Source organism: Danio rerio, chromosome 17 (assembly GCF_052040795.2).
Source record: "Danio rerio strain M-AB ecotype USA chromosome 17, GRCz13ab, whole genome shotgun sequence".
NCBI classification, from domain to species: Eukaryota; Metazoa; Chordata; class Actinopteri; order Cypriniformes; family Danionidae; genus Danio; species Danio rerio.
The window spans coordinates 21,058,253-21,082,613 of record NC_141037.1 but is presented as its reverse complement, the minus strand read 5'-3'; the positions used below and the strand labels follow the sequence as shown (position 1 = coordinate 21,082,613).

Genomic DNA, 24,361 nt, shown 5'->3' with positions numbered 1-24,361 from the left:
GACTGCAAAATATGAGTAGAATGTCAGATATGCAGAGGAAAAATGAGGAGATGAATCCTTCACATCCCATTTAATCATGAGAGATCAGTAAATAATCTTTTAGAAAGCTATCTCTCATGCTTGGCTGATCTTCTCTGACTTTCTTCTTGAGATATTGAGAGATAATTATGTCTTCTCATCTGTAATTGTACCCATGCCAGTGATTAATTCCGATTCCAATCAGACGTATTGATCGCCGTTCTGCATGTGTTTGCTGCTGACATTTCTGTCGGCCAAAGGCTGTATGAGGTAATCACAGATCTCCCTCAAACTGTGCAAAAGAATGTGTTGACATTTAACCATCATTCCCCAGAAATCCTCATTCACAGCACAAACCTTAAATCGCAATACCCGACACACTCTCCCCTCGCACTTAACTGACCCGCCGGGGGGAAGCAAAACAGACATGCCAGTCTCTTTTACTGATAAGTGAGTTTTCACAGAGAAAACCGTAAAAACAAAGGCAGCTACTGCTGTTTTCAGTCTGTTATCTTCACAGGCGTGCTTTGCTTTTGAATATTAAGCACCGCTTGCGTGCTTATGGCATCCTCAGACTTGCAAATGATTCTTTAAATGCAGAGGGGGAGTGGTTTTACACACAAAAACTATGTTTGATGTACAGTATGTGTTTGAAGTCATGCATGCAAACTCCAGATGTTCGTTTGATTCACAGGTCTGTCATCAAAGGCTCAGTGCTGTGTGTGTGTCTGTGTGTGTCTCACATCAAATGTCCCGACAAGTATATATCAGAATTTTTGGGCACAAATCATTTTGGTGCCAATGAGGAAAATGTCTAATAAATCATACAGAATTATTAATTTATTCATTACTTTTTATTTCGGCTTAGTCTCTAATTCAGAGGTCGCCACAGCAGAACTATTTTGGCATATGTTTTACGCAGTGGATGCCCTTTCAGCCACAACCCATCACTGAGTAGAACCCATACAGTACACACTCACATACGCACTCATACACCATGGCCAATTTTAGTTCATTCAATTCACCTATAGTGCATGTCTTTGGACTGTGGGGGAAACTGGAGCACCTAGAGGAAACCCATGCCAACACGGGGAGAACATTGTGGTGACTTAAACCAGTGACCTTCTTGCTGTGAGGCGACAGTGCTAACATTAAGCCATTCTGTATTTCCATACAGAAATAAGCATTTTAAAAATGTAGAACTGCAGAATGTTTTCTTTGAGGTGTGTGATTGGAGTAAGATGATTTATTATACAGTTTGTATATTAAGTACACATAAAACATGAAAAGCCAGCATTTTTCATTTTTAGTATATACATTTTTTATATAAAATATTAACTTTTCTCTAATTAAAATGATAAATTCCTCTATCGGGTTTTAAGAGATTTTGGTTTTTGCTTTAAATTACACTATTGCTAGTGGAGATTGCTGACATCAAATACTGGCATTGTTACAGCACTTGATTAAATCAAATTACTGATATGAATATGTAATTGCTAATACATTGGTTGTATAAAAACAAAAGCGAATTATGCCATTCATATATATGACATTTTTACTATTGTGCCTCTTGTTTCAAATATGTAAATCATTTTTCCCAAAAAATTATATGCTAATTAATTACTTGATCAAGCAATAAAGGGGTCATTATAAGAAGTGTATCTAATCACAATACTAAAGACAAAAAAATAAATGGGTTTCAGTTCAGGGTGCACTGCTTTGCCTGCCAATTGAATTAAAAAAGCAAACCGACTAATTGTACTGACATATTTATGCATATTATCCTGATATTGAGAGAATTTGGTTTCTGCTTTAAATTAGACTATTGCTACAGAAATTGATGATATCAATACGGGCATTGTTACAGTCTTGATTAAATCAAATTTCTAATATGAAGAACTGGTGAATTTAACTAGTGAAAATGTAATTGCTAATTCATAGGTTGTAAACAAACAAAAGTGTTGAATAAAACAATTCAATGTCATCATAAATATAGTTTGCTTAGTTTCGTCTTTTTTTGTGTATAGTTACAAAAATGCATCATCTCTCTCCAGAAATTATATGCCAATTAATAACTAGATCAAGCAGCAAAAGGGTCATTATAAGAAGCGTATCCAATAAAACTGCACAGTACCAAAGATAAATTGGGTTTCAGTTCAAGGTACAGCACACTGCTTTGGAAAGTAGCCTGCCAAGTGAATTTAAAAAAGCTATCCAATTTAAACGTATTTTAAAGAAATTTGAAAAAGTGGTGCAAACTAAATCAGGTTTGCAAGGCAAGTTTATTTATAACACATTCCATACACAATAGTAATTTAAAGTGCTTTAAATAAACAAGAATAAAAGAAACAAATACAAGAAAATAAAAACAACAAATAATATATATTTTTAAATCTGATTAAAATGTGTTAAATCACATACTTTAAAGATCAAAAAAGAAAAGAAAGACATAATAGTGCGATCTGTCACGCATACTTTAGCACAGTGCTCATTCAGTAAAGGCACAGCTAACACATGCTTTTGAATGAGCCTAATATTGGAGCATGTCTGACCATTTCTGGAAGCTGATTCTAGCAGGGAGGGGCAAAGCTGAAGGCGGATTCACCCTGCTTTGACTGAAATCTTGGAATTTCTAGTTTATTTGATTCTAAGGATCTGATTGATCTGTTATGTTTATATTCAGTGAGCATATCTGTAATTCTTTGAGGTCCTAGGCTATTTAGGGATTTATAGACAAGTAACAATACTAAAATCTATTCTGAATGTAAACTAGGAGCCAGTGTAAAGACCTGAGGACAAGTTTGATGTGCTCTAATTTTCTGATTCTGGTCAGAATCCTGGCAGGAGTATTCTGGATGAGCTGCAACAGCCTGACTGTCTTTTTGGGAAGGCCTGTGAGGAATCCTTTACAGTAATCCATGCTGCTGCTGATAAAAGCATGAACACGTTTCTTTTAGCCCTAACAGGAAACAAAGCATCTAATTCTTGCAATGTTTTGGAGATGATATTATGCTGATTCTTGACCTTAGTTTTTGTTGCTTGACCCCTAGAACCAATATGCACTTTCACCTTGAGAACCTCATCTCTGTTCCCAAATGCAATGACTTTAGTTTTCTTTAACTGAAGAAATTTTGGCACATACAACTGTTAATTTCATCAATGCATTGGCAGAGGGGCTAAAGTCATTAGGCAGTAAGGCTAAGTAGATCTGAGTGTCATCAGTGTAGCTGTGGTAGGAGATTTGGTTCTTTCTCATTATTTGGCTCAGAGGGAGCATATACATGTTGAACAGGAGAGGTGTAAACACTAATTGTTTAGCGATTGTCTTTTTTTATAAGTTGGTATATGTGTGTATATTATAAATATATTTGTACAGTTTTATTATCAGAGGTGGAAAAAGTGTTGAAAAATCATACTCAGGTAAAAGAACCAATACTTATCCAAAAATGTGCAAGTAGAGTAAAAGTATCTGTTGTAAATATTGCTCAAAATATGAGTAAAATGTAGCCCTTTAAAAGTACTCAGGAGTAGTGAGTAGTGAGTATTATGCTGTAAATAGTTGATGCATCAATTTTAGCTCGTGTGTGTGTGTGAAAACGGAACATTCTGTAGTACATTTAGTGATTAGTAATCGTCATTTGGTGATTTCAGTCATCATACAGTAAACAACACCATCTTCTCATCAGTGACATGCAGTCTAAACAGTCTTTCAGTCATTGCGTGTAACAATTTTGTCATTAAGGTTGTTCTTTATAATTCAATTTTCTTTGTGCAATTTGATTGGATGGCAAGCACAAACTGATAATTCTCCTTCTAGTACTCTACCTCCAATTTTTCTCTTCTGGCCAATCCCTATAGACAAGAAAAATAATAAAGTAGTGCCTACAGGTGGAAAACAGTGGAGTAAAAGTACCAATACTGCACTAAAAATGTAATCAGGTGAAAGTAAAGTACACATTTTTAAAACAACTTGGTAAGCTATAATTCCTGAGGAAAAACTACCCAATTACAGTCATTTAAGTATTTGTAATTTGTTACTTCACACCACTATTTGTTATTATATTATATAAAAAGCTTAATCAGGGCTTTGGCTAGAAGCCGGTACGTTTGGCATAAGCAGCTTGAACTTATATCAATGTTATACTGTGTTGTAAACTTCCTAATATTAATACTAGAATTCAAATCCTGTGAGTGAATAAAGGAAAAACAACCTGTGGCTTATACTGTACATGCAGTTTATTCTGTGTGTGGGGCTTATATAAAAGAAAATCTACTTCTCTTCAGCTTCCCTCTTCACCTTTGAATTGAATTATAGTTTCATTTTCCACTGAATTTCACACATGTGTGTATGTGAACATACAGTTGACTGTAACTGCATTTGCCTCCTCCCGCTTCCCTCCACGGTCCCCATGACAACAGCCCGTTCATCAGCTGCTTGCGGATCAACTGAAATTTAGACAATTCCCAAATTCCTCGACTTAATGGAATTACGACTATGCGTGTCACTAGTTTTGTACAAAATGTGTTTGCAGTCCTCCATCTGAGCTTGTGTGTTTCAGGTCAGAGCACAATCCTAATAGGATAAAAGCACAGAGCTGAACGCGGAGAGCAGGGGTCCGAATCAGAGCCCAATGCCAATTAGATTTTTTCTGACTTCATCTTTTGTTGTTTGATTCCCTCTCTGCCGCTGATATCTCTCACTCAGATAAATGAACAAGAAGCTTGTATTTAACAACAAGCTTTCTTTGAGGGTTTTGTTTTATTTTATTGTATTGAATGCTGACATATTTACTTACAAAAGGCCTGTGCTTAAGTATGATATTTAAGAGATTACCAGCTATTACAGTTGTCTTGTATGCAGTTCTCCATCATTCATATAGTTCTGAACATTTCTTTCCTTTCCAATATCCAAAAGTCAAAGACGTTTGTCAAGTTACAAAGATTTATAATTAAATGTTCTACTGAATTTTCATCAATAATCCTGGAAAATTTAGTTTAAAGGGATAGTTCACCCCAAAATTTACCATTGTTTACTCACCCTTTACTTTTTCAAAAATATATTTGAGCTTCTTTGCTGCAATCCAAGCTCATTGTGATTGTGTACCCCTATATACATTTCTGGAGAGCGCCAAATACATCCCAGCAGATTTTTTTTGCAGTTTTTGCGAAGCTGCCAGAGGCTGGTGTGTACGTTTTTTGAGATCTCAATTTTCTCTCGCAAGTGATTTGCGCCTACTCTACTTTCATAACTCTGTCAGAGGCCACTGTCAGCTGACTGACTGACTGATCAATTTCCTCCACCCTCCTCCTTCCTTAAACTCAACCAAAATGCACAGATTGACCAGAAAAGACTGACACATTAACTTCAATAGTATTTTTTAGTCAAAAGTCAAAAGGTGCCAACAACCAGAATTTTTCTACATAAGTTTTTTTTTCTGAATCATTTTCTCTTTTTTAAAACCAATTGTACAGTAGGAAAATAAATGATGAGGTCATTTTAATTTTGGGTGAATTATCCCTTTAAAACAAACAATAATAATGTTTTTTTCTGCGATTTTTAGTTCTGTCCCTATTAAATTAAATACAGTAATGCATAAATAAATCCAAAAAAATAACTATTTTATCATTTTAAACTATTATTTTTTTTTTTTTTACTTTCAGCTACCAATTTGACATTCACCATCATTTTCTCATGCCTAAAGTCCGTTCTGGAGAAATCCGTATTTATTTTGATATATTATTTGTCTGTCAATTAATGTAGTTAATGTAGTAGTTGTTTCAGACAGACATCTCTAAATGTTCATTTTTAGAACAAAAATTATACAGTGCTATCTTTTATAGAGGCATTTTAAACCAGCCGATTCGAATGTTATCACTTGATTGAATGGGTGTTATCAGTGGTTATCAGCTGATACTGTACATATGGGCCAGTAGGGACCTTCTGCACTTAATGGTATGCTCAGAAGACCCTCTACATGCTTAATCAACTATAGATCACATATGAATGAGGCCGGAAGTTAACAATAATTATTTATATTATTTATTACATTTCTCATTGATTGTATTTTGTTAACGTCTAACCCTACTCCAACTCTAAACCCATTCATGACAGTAATGCAAAAACAGATCTGGATCTGGAGGTTTCTCTATAAGTATAGCTGATTCACCATAATTATTATTTATATTCTTTATTAAATGTACCATTAATTGTATTTTTATAACATTTACCCCTACTCCAAATGTAAACTCAACTGTCACAGTAATGTAAAAACAGATCTTGAGTCTTTTCTATCAGTATAGCTGATTACCCATGTGGATGGATGATAGCAGCCTTCTGTAGCCCATATCTATCAGCTGATAACCAGTGATAACATTCGAAGTGGGTGATTTAAACCCATTACACAAATAAAGGCACTGTCATGCAAAAACAAAAAAAACTTTTAATAAGCAACTTATTTTTCAGACAAAAAAGTCTGTATATTTTTATAATTATTCCCATTTTTATTATTATTTTTTAACAAACCAGTTTGTGCGTGACTGTTTTGTTCTCTCAGTTTTAAACACGACTCTGCTTATTGTAAGGTAATTATCCTTTGTTTCTGCTTTAGAAGAACTGAGATCGAATCCAATAGCTAATTACCTCTGACTCTGCAGTGTGTGTGTGTGTGTGTGTGTGTGTGTGTGTGTGTGTGTATAGCAATGGTCATACCCATTTGTTCTTTTCTCTTTTTAAAATATGCAAGGCAAGCCCATATATAGTATCTTAGCGACAATGTGATTATGTGTTCAGACCGTCATTCCCTAATCTCGCATCTCGTCTACTTTTCTCTGCTGCATCCCATTGCCTTATCAAGATGAAAAAGTATCTGAAACTAAGACAGATGCTCTTGGTTCAGAATCAGTGCTTTCTTTTGAAAGTTTATGATGACTATATTTAGTAATGGAGGCCTGTTCTGCTCTATGATGCCTTATGATTGTCAGCTTTCCTTCAAGAGCAGCCTTTTTAGACTTATTTTTAAATTTGTAAGATTGTTTTTTTAAAGAAAGAACATTTGTTTGTGTGTATTTGTGTGTAACTTCTGGTTAAGAACTAGATATGATTTTTATATGAAGCGTTGAGATGTTTATCCGTCCTTGGCCATGAGCCAGTTACATTTTATTCTGTGCTTCTATCAAGGAGATTAACTGTGCATTTATGAGGCATTCTGGGAAAGAGCCGCAACAACTTCCTCTTGCAGAATAAAGTAAAGAAACACCTCGCCCATGGTTTATCTCGACGTGAACATTTTCCCCTGCTGTTCGTGTGTCTGCTAGCTCTGAGACTGAGTGTCACAGCTTTTAACTGAAGTGTATAGCAGCTATTTTGAAAATGTTCTTCAGAAACACTGCACATATTGATCTGCTAGCTGTTAGTATGTTAATGCAGAGCTTGTGCTTTAGCATGGAAACTAGCTTTAACACACATTTTATTCAGATTTTATAGAATTAAGACAAGGTTAAGACTTTTGAACACCATGCTTTAAATACTATTGATAGATAGCATAATAAATCTATAAATAGTTAAACTAGCACAAATTGTTAATATTATAGTTATTATAACAAACTGTGCAATTGTTTTTTTAAGTAATTTTTTTATTCCCTTCTGTGATTTGTTTTTTTATTTCAAATTGGGTTATATTTGACATAACTATATTTTCATATAATTCTGAAATTCTAAAAGCTTATTTATTATGTTAGGTTTTTATAGTGTTCAATGTTTTTTATGTTCTTGTTGGGTCCGATGTAACGTAATTTTGTTCTGGATTAAGTTATTCAGTCTAGCATTATATTAACAACATCTTATTGTTGTGTATCCGTTATCTCCTATCCAGACCTATTTTGTGTACTTCCACAGCACCATTAGTAAGGAGGATCTATTTTTGAAAACATATTGAGTTATTTATCTCTTGATGTGTTATTTTGCATTATTAAAACGGTCCTTCACTCTTTAAGAAATGAAAATACATGCACTAGCTTATTTTATACTTTTAATGAAAGGCCTGAGCTTGTTTGTGTTTTGTAAGTTTTGACAGTTCTGTGGGAAACTTTCTATGAAAGACTGGATTTATTTATGAATTCACATGGGACAAACCTAATTTTCACTTTTGTATGGTGTAATTTAAATTTCTTAGAACAAGACGTTCCAAGTGAGAGCAGATAATGAAATGCCACCTATGACCTATGAGAATTTTTAATTTGTAATAGGGAGATAAGGCTACAAGCACAGCTTAATTACAATCGCTCTAAGATTTTTTGGTTCATTTTTGTTTTTTCAATGTAAAAATATGTATAATGAGCAAGTTCCTTTACAGCATTATTCATTCTCTGGAAATTTGGGAACTGTTGTTTGTGCATTAAAAAAAAAAATATATATATATATACAGTATTTAATCATTCATCCGATGTATTCCTAAAATAATAAAAGATTTCTTTAAGATCAATGACTGTTCAATACTTAATGTTTGGAGATGTTTGATTTAATGTTTTTTTTTTTTTCTCTCACTAAAATCAACTGTTTCATATCTTTCACATACTCTGCTGCTTACACATCTACATATTTGGCTGCAGAAAGATTCCAATTAGGTATTTTATGCTATATTTGAGAAAGTATTTTGTTTAATCCTCTCAAAGTTTTTAAAAAGGACTGAATGTTTAATACCTGTCTGATGATCTGATTTAGTGGATCAACATCACCCTCTAGTGTAGATATAAAGCAACAGCAACCTTGGATCTTTAGTAGCATCACCACCCTTTAAATGTGCAAAGCACTTTCTGTCAGCTTTCATCGCAAGCATTTGACTTAAATATCAAATGATTAAGAATAACTTAATAATATTTTCCTTTTTCAGAATATGCCCGGCCTGCACAATGGACTCCAACAGCACCGAGTTGGGCCACTTCTCTCCATCCGACACCCTCGGAGTGGGAATGTACCCGGCATCCACTCTGTGGCCACTGCTCCAGAACACAAGCCTCGTCAACCTCACTGCTGTTTTCAAGCTCAATGGGAGTAATGCTGAGGCTGAAGGTCAATCCTATGATCCTCTGGGTGGACACTCGCTCTGGCAGGTCATTCTCATCGTTGTCTTTACAGGCCTGCTTTCCCTTATTACTATTATCGGCAACATCTTGGTCATGGTGTCATTTAAGGTCAACCGACAGCTCAAAACAGTTAACAATTACTTCCTACTCAGCTTAGCCGTGGCAGATCTCATCATTGGGGTCATCTCTATGAACCTGTACACTGCCTACATCGTCATGGGCCAGTGGGCGATGGGAAACTGGGCATGTGACCTCTGGCTAGCCATAGACTACGTAGCCAGCAATGCATCTGTCATGAATCTGCTTGTCATTAGCTTTGACCGATATTTCTCCATTACGAGGCCTCTGACGTACCGTGCCAAACGCACCACCAAGCGAGCAGGAGTGATGATTGGCCTGGCATGGTTTGTGTCACTCATTCTTTGGGCACCTGCCATTTTGTTTTGGCAGTATTTCGTAGGACAAAGAACTGTTCCACAGGATAAATGCTACATTCAGTTTCTCTCCGAGCCTATTATTACGTTTTGCACCGCAATGGCGGCGTTCTACCTGCCGGTGACGATAATGAGCGTTTTATACTGGCGAATATACAAAGAGACAGAAAACAGATCACGGGAACTTGCTGGATTGCAAGGTTCAGGTGGACGATTTGGAGGTGTTGAGCGACCACGATTCCATCTCCACGCCACTAGAGGGAGCTCTAGGAGCTGCAGCAGCTTTGAACTGGGCCAACCTGGTCATAAAAAAGCCTCTGTTCACAGTCTGAGTGGGAGATTCCACTGTTGGGGGTGGAAGTCTGGTGGCAGTGATAAAAGTGGGCCAAATAGGGAGGCAGATCAGAGCAGCAGTGACAGCTGGAACAACAACGACGCTGGACTTTCAGCTGATCACTCGGGTTCATCTGATGAAGACGAGAGCGCACCATCTACAACAAGAGCCATCTTCTCAATTGTTCTCAGTCTGCCTGGCGTGAGGGCCGCAGTCAACTCCCAGGTCACTTCCTGTGAGGAACTGGACACAGAGGAAGATCCCTTACGGTCAGCCGAGGAGAAGGACAGCAGGGATGGCAGCATCTCACGCTCTGTCACCAACGGGAACAAGCGCTTTGTGGGTGGCATGAGTAAAGTTCAGTCAATGTCTGCAATACAGCCGACAACAGATACCACCACAGACAGCACTAACACCACCATCAAATCTCCCTCAGCACCAATAACTTTCAAAGAGGCAGCTTTAGCAAAACGTTTTGCAGCTCGCGCAAGGACACAAATCACCAAGCGCAAGCGCATGTCGCTAATAAAGGAAAAGAAAGCAGCACAGACTCTAAGCGCCATCCTCTTTGCTTTTATCATAACATGGACGCCTTATAACATCATGGTATTGGTGAACACTTTCTGCAATGGCTGCATACCTGAGAACCTCTGGGCGCTAGGCTATTGGTTATGTTACGTCAACAGTACAGTAAATCCTATGTGCTACGCACTTTGCAACAAAACTTTTCGTAGCACTTTCAAGATGATCCTGCTATGTCGCTGGGATCAGAAAAAAAGCAAGCCAAGCTTTCCGCAAAGACAGGCTGTGAGGTTTCACAGGCCCATACCGACAGACTCCACATAGCAAATGAAGAACAGTGAAGAAGCTAAAGTGCTAATGCTAAAATGAAAGATTCAAGAGGTGATTCCTCAAGACTCTGTATTATATACTCAAGCTTTAATATGTAAGTCTTGATGTGGACGTGTAGTTCAGTGTCTTTTGATCCTGGGTCTCTTGGTCTTAACATTTTCAGACACTGTGGTTTGAGCAAGTGCAATTGCCATCTGTACTCCCTGTGGACTTTTGTATGCCTTTTACTAAATCTTCAGTGCCAACTTTCAGGAGTTCAGCGATATGTAAAAAAAAAGTACATTTGAAATGTAGACTGTATATTTTGAATCTCTGAGAGTTTATCAGATGCGATACTCTTCAGATAATTGTTTGAATATTTTGGGATTGAATATTACATATTTCATTCTTGTCAATGAACAGAAACTAAAATATGATTTTTAAATATTGCAATGTATATGAAAGTATTTACGGTGAACAATAATTATAAGATATTTCTTTTTGTACGTGAAATTTGCTGATTTCTGTGAAAACGTGCCACACAGGGGTTCAGTGCTGTCTCGGTAAGTGTAAGTGTTCTTCTGCAACATGTGAGCCACAGTTGAACAGTTTGTAGGATTTTCTCTTCTTTTGGTTATTCATAAACAGCACTTCCGTAAGCTGCTCTTGTATTATAAAGCGTGGTTGTTTACATTTGTTTTGCTACAAGTATTTCAATAGCTATTATGTATGTTTTCAGTGCACACTGAATATATTTGTATATGTTTGGAATGCCTTACGTTTGACTTTGAGATTGTGCACTGATTATACTGGGCTAGCTGTGAAATCAATTATAAAACCTGAAGAATGTTTTTAACTCTGTTTAATGGACATTCAGATTTAACATTATTGTGCTGGGAGGTCATTTCTTTTAAAGCCAAACTGTTTCCTCTATTACCACTTAATTTAACATAACTCAAATTAGTTACATACAGACTGTTTTCTAGATTAAAAAGCACACCAAATTCAGACCTATCAACCGAGCGTGCATGTTTCTTCAACTCTGAGCTCCTTTGGCTCAGGGAAGAAAATAGGTAACATGTAATGTGAACTAAACGTTACTTTATTATAAACTAATGATGAATTAATGCATGCACTAATCATGAACTAACTTTAACTACAACATGAGTCACAGGAATTTGTGTGTTAATAACGACTGCCTTAATTACTTGTTGGTACATGATTGTTTGTTAATTCATTTATTACAGGGTGTCCACGTGGTCCCAAAAAGTATTAAAAGTTGATAAATCAATTATGAGGAAAATTAAGGCCCTTAAAAGTATTAAAAAGTCTCAATCAAATTTTTACAAGGTCCTAAATTTCGAACGTTGTCCGAAGTGTTTGACTCCAAAAAAGCATAAATATATTTATTTTCCTCGATCTATGCGTTTGGTTCGGCCCGGGCACATCCGGCCGAGCTCCTCCGTCTTTGCGAGAAAAAGACGAGAAAGACGAGTTCAAACAGCGTCTGAACCCTGTCGCTAAAACAGTCACATAATTTAATCTTTCAAGCTTTGTTTCTTCTGAGCTTATCTGAGATCTGCTGCATGGTTGTGCTCCATTAATTTATTTAACTACAACTGTTTATTAAGTTAAACGTGTGATACTGATTTGAACTTGATGAGGTCTTAAAATATTTTGTGAAGATCTTTAAAATGTCTTAAAAAGGTATTGAAATTACTTTTAGGATTCCTGCATATACCCTGTATTAAGCACCACATTAGTTTATGCTTAATTTAACCATCATAAATTCATGAGCTGTTAATGTAGAATTATATCATGACCTTACTTGGATGGCCACATCATCATTAACCCATCCTTAACTACTCATGAACTCCTTATGCACGTCCGTCTAGTGCGCATACACTTAATAACAATAGAAAGGTGTTCTGTCAACATCAACAGTTTAAACACTCATGTTCATAAGTAGTTGAGGATAAGTTAATGATAATGTGCCCCTCCAAGTCATGACATAATCATATATTAACGGCTTATGAGTTTTTGTTGATTACATTTAGCTTAAACTTAAATGTTAATTAATACATTAATTAACAACATGTACTAACAAGTGATTAAGGTAGCCAATGAACTCATGTGACCCATGTTGTAGTTAAAGTTAGTTCATGATTAGCACATGCCTTAACTCATCATTAGTTCATAATAATGTTTAGTTTACATATTATTACATCATTATTCATGCACTATTATTGTAAAGTGTTACCAGAAGAAAACCTTATAAAACACACTTTTTTACAATCAGTTTATTTAATTTGCCTACTAACTAGTGGACTTGCAGTACATGCAGTACATTGACATGTTTCTAAATTGTAATTATTATATCAAACGGTGTAATTTCCATCCTCAAGACAAAAAAATTATGTTCCTAAAACTTTTGTTAAAATGAACAGGAGAGAATTTTAAAGCTAGATTGGAAATTACACAAAGTTGACACCGTTGTAGTGTTTTGAGAAATTGCCTGATTTGTTATTGACACACCATTTTTATTAGAGTAACGAAAATGTAACTTTTTGATATGTTTTTATGTTTTACATAGCAAAAAAAGGCTGTATGTTTTTTTTTAAGGCCTTTAAAGATCAAAGTTAAATTGAGCTTCTGTGCGGTGTGTTGTATGTGACTGTGTTCTTGTTTGGTTCCAAATTGGCTGTGTAAAAGTTAAATGATAGACTTACTGTCGGATTTTGTGATAACTGTTGAATGTTACAAAAATGCATTTTTTCCTCAGATTGTTTCTCAAAATAAATGTAACATTTTAAATATGCAACATTTTTGTGTAAAAGTATTTGTTGGGTGGTATAAGGCCTAACACTGCGTGTTCCTAAAAGAAGTTGCATCCGTTGCTATTGGCAGAATTTAATAGGAAGAAAGGCCATGTGATGACATTATTCATGTGATCTGGAAAGAGGAGCGGCCCAGCGAAAGTCACAAACACATACTTGTTCCTTCAGATCACTGGACTCCATCCAGGCAAGTATATTTTCTTCCACTACTTGTTTTTTGAATCTTTTCTACCTTATTAGACGGGTCTCCTGTTCATTCTTGATCCAGGTCAGATTGATTTGGATTAATAGTGACCTTCTAGACTAATCTTCCAGCGGCAAATCAGAGCTTCTACACAACAAACTGATGTCAGGAATATATCTAAAATACTATCTGTGTGTGACAAGACGAATCAAACGTTTCACGCTTTATCGAATGTTTATTTTTAGACAACTGAACATAAATACTATGTTTAGTGGTTTTTATGTTTTCAGTGTATATCTATCTTTTAAGAAAATACTTGACTGCATGATTTATAAAGATTTGTTCAGTACTTATCTCATATAAAAATGTCATATTTTCAGCAGGCATAGACAGAAGCAGAGTACTAGATAAAAAATGAATATTGGATAAATCTGTTGAAAGCTCATGGGTATGTGTCTGATGCCACAAGGTTGGAGGATAACGCTGATTTCAAGCCTGCTGGCCACAGTTGTACATTAGATTATGAGACCAGTCTTTAAGCTCACATGACGCTGCTTGGGCGCACTGTTTCTGTCACACACAAATTAAATTTCTGAGCTATTTTCAGACATTCGGTGTGGAGATTTGCCTGGATTAGACAGAAAGGAGATAAAATATATAGATTTTGATTAGTATTACATAAAATGTTACCTTTGCAATATTTTGTTTATGTAAATGGAGTGGTCAGTGTTGTGGGTTATTTGATTTATAACCAATATTTTATGTGCTTTATGTAATTAAGACTTAATTTACTTTTCTAATGCATAACAACTAGAAATAGGCAGGCGACATGGTGGCTCAGTTATTAGCACTGTCGTCTCACAGCAAGAAGGTCGCTGGTTTGAGTCCCAGCTGGGTTAGTTGGCATTTCTCTATGGAGTTTGCATGTTCTCCGTGTGTTGGCATGGGTTTCCTCTGGGTGCTCCAATTTCCCCTTCAGTCCAAAGATAAGGCGGTATAGGTGAATTTAATAACAGAAATTGGCCATAGTGTATGTGTGTGAATTAGTGTGTATGGATGTTTCCCAGTACTGGGTTGCAGCTGGAAGAGTATCCGCTGTGGAAAACATGCTGGATAACATATGCTTGATAAGTCGCTGTGGCGAACCCCTGATGAATAAAGGGACTAAGCTGAAGGAAATTGATGAATGAATAGAAATAGGCATCCAACTTCTAACTTTCTATTAAAAGTAACAATGTTGTATAGTAACTTTTAGGTCTAACACAACACCTTTTCTCAGTTTAAATTTATTTGTGTCCATCCCTTAGGCCACAATAGCAGGAATCAAGATGCAGACCATTCAGACAATTGAGATGCAGTTACCTGTCCTTCGAGAGAGTTTCCACTCCTCTCCCTTCAGAGAGAGAGCAAAAGAGCGCAGGAAGAGCAGCCTGTCAAATCTCATCAGAAGACAACAGCAACAGTTATTACGTGAGCAACAGCAGTCAGTATTACATCAGAAACAACAGCCATCCTCGCCCTTACAAGGCCACGCTGCACATGCTCAGTTGGTCCGCTCCTCCAGCAGCCCATTATGTGACCTGGCGGAGCAAATAGGCGAGCTAGAGAAAGTGAGAGGCATTGGGAGGCAGGGGGAGCTGTCTCACAGACAGTCCTCAGATACAGCGTCACAGCCAGCATCATCACAGCAGCTGCTGCTGGCGGTGAAGAGAGAGAGAGAGGGATTACTGAGGGAGGGGGAGAAAGTGCAAGGGAGCACTGAGAGGGAGAGAGAGGAGAAGAGAGAACGAGAAAGTCAATCTGAGCGCACACGTTCCCAGCATGGCCTGATCGCTAAAGGTGTTCGCCTTCTGAGGATCATGGGAAACCAGGAGGCAAAACAGAAGAAGCCCACTGTCACGACAGGAGCAGAAGGTGAGGGGAACGGAGCAGGCACTGAGGACCATGTCAAAAAGATTAAGAAAAGTAAATCATCTGCCGAATCAGGCAAGAAGAAATCCAAATCGGAGGGTTCCAAAGGTTCTGTGTTTTCCAACATCCGCATCCGTAAGGGCCTCTCCCGGAAAGTGTTGTCCAAAGAGGATGTACTGGATGGTGGGATTAGGATTAAGCCTGCTGATGCAAATGGCAACAGTAATGGTGGAATATCTGGTGATGAGAGTTGCATGCCTGACTCTAAGCAACTCACGGCTGAAAGTAGGCAGTCGACTCTGGACACCACTGAAGATGATGTTGAAAGAGAGACTGAGGGATCGGGGTCAGATACAGACCTCTGCAGCTATCATTCAGCTGCCGAGGCTCAAGATCTGCTGTCGGACATCCAGAGAACCATCAGACAGATGGAGGGAGTTGATGAGAGGCAAAACTGTCACTCTGAGGACAAGGAGAGACAAGTCGGGTTCGAAGGCCATGTTGAAGTCACTCACGGTCCTACAAGAGGTAGTCTTGCTTGTGAGGGTGAACCGGAAAAGTTAGAAGGTGCTTCTGACAGCAAATATCTCAATCTGATATGTAGTGGGGATACAACAGGAGGGGTGATCACATCAAAATTAAAGATAGAATCAGATGGGAAAGTTGCTGATATTCCAAATAAAGCTGACCACTTGTCCAGTTTGTCTAGTGACTACAGTATTCAGGATGCTGTACCAGAGACAAATAGTGTCCAGGATGCAAGAGCTTTTACTCATTCAACAAGTAACTACAGTTTTCAGGACAATACAGGAACATCCACTTCTTACGAGAGTGCTGAAGAGATCTTGGAGAGTTCATCTTTATCATCTCCTCTTGAAGAGTGTCATTATGATAGCAATAGTCTGACTCAGAGCCTTGAAGTTGGTCTGAATTCGAGCAATCACATGTCCAAAATCAACCGGGTCATTTTTGTTCCACAGAAGAGCATTAGTAGTGTAGAGCTGAACGTAGATGGTGATGGTCCAGTAGAAGAGGTAGACAGGGGTTTTTCCACCCAACCGAGAAGGAAAAGCAGTGCTGCATCTATGACACAGTGGTCCTCAGAGAACTTTTTAGGCTCTGGGTCGCGACCTCGTAGAACCTCCAGTGCAAACCTTGGGGTTAAACCTTATCCCACAATACAGACTTCTTATGTTAAAACAACCACCAGACAGCTCACCTCACCCATAATATCTCCATTCACTACTCCTTCGCCAAGCCCTATGTGTCCTCGCAAGGTTGGCTTAGAGTTTGGAACAGGTCAAGGGCCGTACCGAGCCGGAAGCTGGAGAGCACGAAGGCAGCGATCCTGTAGCATTGCAGGTCCAGTGGGCTGCCATGAGGAATGGTGTGAGGTCATACATGATCAGTCTGAACTTATAGAGAGTGGCTTCCAGACTGATAGATCCAGGCAAACAACATCCACTTTTCCAGATGTGTTTTCAGGTGAGTCAATCTGTCAGCTTTTGTCCAAATTTTGCATTGATTCAAATCTGAACACAATAATGATCTCTAATACTTGACAAAAATTGGAGACAGTTTGCAGTATTATTATTACTATTGGTCCCGAAACAACAATCCTATAACACAGAGGTGGACATGTCTGATCCTGAAGAGTAAAGACTGCTAGAAACCTACAAGCAGGTGAGTTTTTATTATCAACATTGGATCACAGGATCAGAGTGTACCCCTTATTTAGACCTCTGAGGTTTAAGGTTTAGGTTTGGGCTGGGGTAGGATCTTGAATTCTTATAAATAATATAATTTTCATTTGATCTCAATAACATTTTTCATTCAGTTTGTTTTACAGTAAAGTTGTGTCTAGACTAACAAAGCAATGCTACACTCTAAAAAAATGCTGGGTTGTGTTTAACCAACACTGAGTCAAATATTGACAAACCCAACTTTGAGTTAAAGCAAAGGTCTCAAACTCAGTTCCTGGAGGGCCGCAGCTCTGCATAGGCTCCACCTCCAACTCACACCTGCTTAATGGTCTCTAGTAGTCTTGAACACCTTTATTATTTGGATCAGCTGTGTTTGATTCGGGTTAGGGCAAAACTGTGCAGAGCTGCGGGCCTCCAGGAATCAAGTTTGAGACCTGAGTTAAAGTTTCAATTGACCCTTCGCTAAGCCATACCCGAAAACCGCCACACATCAATTGTGGCTTAGCAACCATAGCTAGGCGCAGGAGGTCTGTCAAGCTTTTGAGTGAGGAAAACAAGCCAAATCGTTGCACATATGGATTGTGCAAGTCTGATACCTGGTGACCTAAAGGTTTGGATTGAGGGGTGGAATTTGTTTTCCCTTTCCAGAACCTTAAACCAAAGGGGAGAAATGCCAGTGTGGATTAAGCTGTGTGAGGGGTGCTTAAAGAGTGGAGTTAAGTTGGTTTTAATATTCCTGACACATTCATTGATAAACAGCAATAACTCACACACCTCTGACTGTAAAAAGGTCTTAACTGTGTTTCCTACAAAAATACAAAGCAAGTTATGTTTCACAGCTGTCTTTTTCATTTTTTCACTCGATATTATGAACACTGCTCCGTTTAAGCCCTCACAATAGCTGTAAGAGCAAGCACAATCCAGTCATATTTCCATCTGTTTCAAGCTACGGATATTTGAAATGACATATCAACAGAACAAAACAGAGATATGATCACAAATTGAACAGTTGTGATCAATATACTTCACCCGCTGCTGTTTTTCAGTAATTTATATCCTTCTTATCCATGTCAGAGCTACAATTTATCTATGTTTTCGTTTGTCTTTTGGAGATTAAATTGGTGCATGTTTCCACGTTGGTTAGTAACGCTATATTTCATTGCACAACAATTAGTCTTTCAGGCTTTTTTGCTAAAAAAGAGCAATCACGATTTAATTTGTAATTATTAGATTATTTTTAAATTTCACCTATCCTGCTGTGCATGAATTAAGCTGTTGAATTTTCAGCCAATGAGGCAGCTAGGCTAACCTAGCTTCAATCTTGATTGAATTATTTTCTAATCCGTTGCGTATTAAGTCGTGAATATACTCCTGTAATGCATACTGCAGTCCTTTTTTGTCTGGCTTTCTCAAATATACCACCTGTTCACCAAAACGACCAACTATATCCCTGGGAATGTCTGACACTGGCACATACATATTGTAATAGACGTGCCAGGCATGGAAGCTTGACAGGCGTAACAACAGAAACCTATGAAGGGCAGGCTTAGCAAAGGGTTATTTAAATCGAATGAGTTCGTCCATATTTGACCTGATGTTGGGTTACAAAAGCCCAGAATTTTTTCTGAGCATAACAGAACATACCTTGGCAATACATATTTAGCAAAATCATGGTCAAAGAAGGTTTTTTTTTAATCTCTGATCTCATGAATGGCTAAGATGTATAATTCCATGTCATATGAGGAGATAAGTATCAAAGTGCGTTGCTACAACATGACATAAATCCCTCTTTTTTTCTGTTCTTTATTCTACTTCACTCTCCTCAAGGTTCAGTGAGCAGTCAAAAAATATATAAAATCTGGCTCTCAAATATGCATACACACACACATAGTCCCACAGAAACACACACAGACTCACATTAGCTACTGGCAAAGAAAGCTCTGGCTTCTGCCTCATTGAGTCGGAGTGCCACAGGAAGTCACTAAAATACACACTTGTGTAACAACACACCCACACACACACACATTTTTTACATGGTTTATGCAAATGATCTGCTTTTTACAAACTGTTTATGAAGCTGACACTAGGATAGACCAGATGTTAAGATTAAAATATAAATAAAAAAGAAGATATGGACACTATTGAACACATTTTGTTTTGGTTTTACTTCCTACCTACATACTGTAGCTATTTAGAGTATATCCAAATGTGTTTACAAAGCCTTGAAGATACAGAAACATCAAATGTTAATTGAACCAAATGTTATAAGGTCCAACGCACAATTGTATAACAAAGTGTTTCAAGAAAATCATTATGCTGAAATTATATTACTTATTTGGGGCCAGAAAATCTTGATTGTACTGCATGTATAGTGTTCAGCATATATAAGTACACGCCTCACAAACCCATCTTTTTAATTATTTTTTTAATAGGAAGCTATACAATATTATATTTGTGCATATACATTATATTAGTCAGCACTAAAGCCAAATTTGGAGCTTATCTGACAAACTAACTTACGATAACAGTCCAAAAACTAATACACCCAAATTTCTATGTTATAGAAAAATATTAAATACAAATTTTAAGAAGAGGAAAAATCAGGAGAAGCAAAAAAATTTAAAAAGTTTAGTTGAATTTTTGTATGTTGTCATTTTTTTTTCTTTTTGCCATATTTTGCTTGAATTGTATTAATTGTATTATCTTTCAGTTTCTAAATATGTTTGGTGACTAAAATATTATTTTAATAAATATATCTGTTTAACAAATCTGTTTTGTTTAAATGCACCAAAATACAATGCCTACACTCACTGAGAAATGGATACAAATATTACCCTACAATAGGGTACACTCAATTATGCTGAGCACTATAACTAGTTGTTCTTGAAAGCATTAGCAGGTTTTTAACATTGCTTCTTGGTCAATTATTAAAAATCTGAAAACATTCAGATTCTGTTCATCCACGAATACTTTTTTCTGTGTGTTTGAAATGGAATATATAACAAGAAATTAAGAGTCGTGTTTTGTAAATATCCTTTTTTTCTCCAACTAATCAATGCTACCCAGAATTCTGCCTCTGTACCAGAGGATGAGCTATTGAGTTTGTGTCCATCTGATAAATGAGAGAGAGGATGTCAAACTGTATCTTCAGGCTCAGGGTGGAGAAATTCTCCTTTTAGAAAAACACACACATACAGTACACGCATGAATTCACCAAATGAAATGACACAGTTTCCACTTTATTTGCTTTCTGGCTCAAAGCATCACCTTCCAGCTACTTTAAACAGGGTCAGACACCAACAACAAGAGACCCTAAGCAGTTAAAATCAATCGCAGCTGTTTTCACTCTCAAATGTTTTCCACCTCTGTGTGTCTTTCAATTGGACTCCTGCAGGTAGCTCTCTATTGGAGAGGTGTTTCTTACAGTGGAGCTCATCTGAAGATGACAGCGCTATGCAGGACATCGAGAGATTCTGTTCTCGTATTCTGGATCTGGGGATTTTACAGCCCTTCAGTGACTGCATCAGGGAGCCATCCACAGGAAGTGACGTCACAGATAAGCCCACTTTTAATGTATGACCATCTAGTTGTTTCTTGATTTAAGAAGTTCACCCAAAATGTCAAATGTGTTGTTCATTTGCCCACTCTAAAGTTTTTAAAGTTATAGGTGATTTTTTTTATTCAGTCTAATGATAAAGAAGTTGTTTAGCTGAAATTACAGTCTTCCATGTAACTGTGTGTCACTTTTTGAGACTACAGACAAAACTAAATTAGTAGCTTAATTAATTAATTTGTAAATGCTCACATATACGTCATTATACTTTATTATGAGTTTCCAAAGATTGTAATTTAGTAACAGGAGCCATGGATAGGAATTAAGTCAAGGATATTAATATAAGTTTTACCTGTATGTTTTTTTTTTCTCTCTCTCGATGTGCTTGTAGCAGTTTGTTTTGTATTCTATGAATCACCAGTAGGTTCAAGTTTTCTGCTAAAAATGTCCTTTAAATGTGCAGTAGGTGATCTGCTAAAATGCTTACTGGTTAGTATAATATCTTTGAAACACAGTTCCAGCCCTGCCGTCCAAAGCAATGTCACCTGATATCATGAACATGCAAAATAAAGATGACAGTGGACAATCCACTAGATCATGTCATTTGCCAGTTCGAACAGTTCATAGTACTTTATAATACTACAATTCCAAATACAAACTGTATTATATCTAGCACAATTTCAGTTATGTAGCAAGCAAAACTTGTCATATTGAGCAATATTTCAAACGTCCAAAGACTGCTGGTCTCACTCTCTATATGCTTTGTCCTAAAGCGATACTGTATGCTTAGTGGTTGGCCATCAGGGTGCAGGAATTACACTTATTACTAAACCAAACTTGCATGCTATTTCCGACCACATATTCATAGTAGCATGCAGGGCTTGACATTAACACCAGCCAACCCGCGGGTAGATTTTGAGAAGCAGCACGACTGATAAGTGTTTGCACGAGCAAAAGAAAGCAGGGAATACCGAATTAGAGGATGATCAGGCACTCGGAAATCCTCACTTACTGGTGACAGTGTCATACATGCAGCTGATCTGATGCGAGAGAGTGTTTTAAAGCTCCCGTGTCCCCTTTCCTTACGCAAGTTGCCACTTTCGCTTTAACCATACCTCGAACAGATTATTAATATGCCTAACATTAACAGAATGGTTTTCACCAGCTTTCTTGTTCTTGCAGTTATTTTTGTTAATGTGGTTAAATTATTATCCTTTACAATTACATTGCTTTAATAGAAGATTAACTTTCCATTTATCTATAGTTAACTGGTGATCTGGGATCTGTAGCCTGGACAGACTACTGTGTATGTTTTAGATACATGGGAATATTTTTTTAATTGTTTTTTAATGTTGAATAATAAGTCATATTTAGCTTGTTTTGACACATTATTTAAAATTTGTGGCAAGGAAATAACTAGTTTAATGTGGCCAGAGAAAGAAAATGGTAAATCCTTAGTGTTGAGCCCAAAAAAGTGAATATAAACTGAGAGATGTGAAATAAAACTATTGCAATGCGACACTATGAAAGCCTATTTGCTCATGCTCATTGCGCAAGGTCACAACACACACACAAAAAAACTTAAATTAACGAGGAGGAATTTGGAAATACCACAACATCTATATAAGTAATTTTAACATGCCAAAGTCAAATTTATGCATATAAAATATATTTTCCCAAACAACAAAATTGATGATAGTGAAAATAGTGAGTGGCTAGTAACATTGGGAAACTGCTAGCCACAGTGGCTGGTAATCAAAAAAGTTAATGTCAAGCCCTGGTAGCATGATAAACAATATAAGGTGCGTGTCACAGGTTGTCATTGTTCAACAATGAACGAATGTGAATATACAGCCAACTTCACCTCAGTAAAGCAGGCTAGGCGAAATAGCACTGTTTACTTATGTTTTGTTATTAAACTAAATAAAAATCTACATTATCGATTCTGTAAAAGATACCTTATGAAACAGAAAGTAGACACATCAATCTTTCACCAGAGGATTTCAGTGGACACTTCTGTGCATATAACCCATTCATAACACAACACAATCTAGATAAGCATTGTGTGACTAAATGAGTTTTAAACATAACATTACCTGTCTAAAAGAAATACTTCAGCCATGGTGTTGTCCTTCCTCCAGCGTGCAAAAGTAACTCCAATATTGATTCAGGTTTTTATAAAGTTTTGATCCAGCATTTGTTTTTACCGCTCTCCCTCTCTCGTGTGCAAGTGAATGCGTGTGCGCACAAGCAGCAGATCTGCGTGAACTCCTGCGCAGATGTACAAATCTACATTTGTTGACAGACAGTTTTGGCTACTTATCAGAATTATGAGAATTGTCAGCCTGACAAACTTTAATTAGATGAAAATTATTCTTAGCCAGAATATAAAAATACATATAAATACATTTAGATCATTTACTTTTATAATTACTTTTGGAATATGAAGAGAATTTCAACCAGCACAACAAAAAAATAATGTTTCTGAAGACAATCACCTACTGCACCTTTAATGTTCTGTTGGAGAAAAAAAAAGTAACCTACATCTTGACCCACTTAAAGTGATAATGTATAATTTATTAAAAATCACCTCTTGTTTTTTCACAGCCTGCCACATGTCTTTTCATACCAAAGGGTTGCCAAATTGTTCACATTGATTATTATATAAATTTATTACAAATTACATTAAGAACATTTTAATAATGCATTATTTAAACTAATACAATTTCTGAGCAGGAACCTAAATGTATCCTTCCTGATTATAATTTTGATTTGTTCCCATGATTATTCAAATCTGAAACCATACAAAATTTAGTGCAGGTTTTGTCTGTGGGCTCAGCACTGAATTGCATTAGGAAGAAACAGAAAAGCTGTTGATGAGTGTTACTAAAACTGTGCCAGATTTCACACATTTTTTATCACTTTTCTGAACAACCTACAGAGTTGATTCTGCCCGAGCAGATGTGAGATGAGCTCAGCAGGGTAACTTTGTGCCGTTTGATACAGAGGAAGCAATGTACATTGTTTTTTTTTTATCATCATATGCACAACAAAATAGTGAGGAATAGTGAAAATTAAATATCTTTGTATCCTGCTTAGCATGTTGGGATTCTTGGTTCAATGTTGTAATGCAATATATGAATGTACAGCCTGTTTCTGTTTGGCCACCCCATGTGACCTAAACAGAACGAGTCTCTTTTTTTCCCCTTTGCTCCTCCAGCCAAAGCAGATTTGTGTCTCAACAGATGAACGTTTAACATTGCTTCTGTAACTCTCCCTATCCTCCCTTCTATGTTACTGCACACATACACACACCTCCTAACATGCTTCAGCAGTGTGAACACACATTATATGGTCTATGGTTATATGTATTTACAGACTACTTTCACAAACATGCATACATGCTGTGCTTGTGTGTGCTTAAATGGACACATCTGCATGCATAAGCCATCTGACCGGATTATGTAATATGGGT

At 37.0% G+C, this 24,361-nt stretch overlaps 2 protein-coding genes across 3 annotated transcripts in view; both read left to right on the top strand.

Annotated features, from left to right (window-relative positions):
* chrm3a (cholinergic receptor, muscarinic 3a) overlaps positions 1–13,519 on the top strand; it is a 131,894-nt gene extending 118,375 nt beyond the window's left edge. For both annotated transcript variants that reach the window (XM_087290327.1, XM_087290328.1), the window contains one exon: positions 8,907–13,519. In XM_087290327.1, coding sequence (XP_087146453.1) covers positions 8,926–10,713 — 1,788 coding nt within the window. In that variant the 5' untranslated portion in view covers positions 8,907–8,925 and the 3' untranslated portion in view covers positions 10,714–13,519. The remainder of the gene's footprint in view (positions 1–8,906) is intronic.
* Positions 13,520–13,679: 160 nt separating this feature from the next.
* fmn2a (formin 2a) overlaps positions 13,680–24,361 on the top strand; it is a 78,277-nt gene continuing 67,595 nt past the window's right edge. The window contains exons 1-3 of the mRNA XM_087290326.1: positions 13,680–13,722; positions 15,027–17,115; positions 20,728–20,906. Coding sequence (XP_087146452.1) covers positions 15,048–17,115; positions 20,728–20,906 — 2,247 coding nt within the window. The 5' untranslated portion in view covers positions 13,680–13,722; positions 15,027–15,047. The remainder of the gene's footprint in view (positions 13,723–15,026; positions 17,116–20,727; positions 20,907–24,361) is intronic.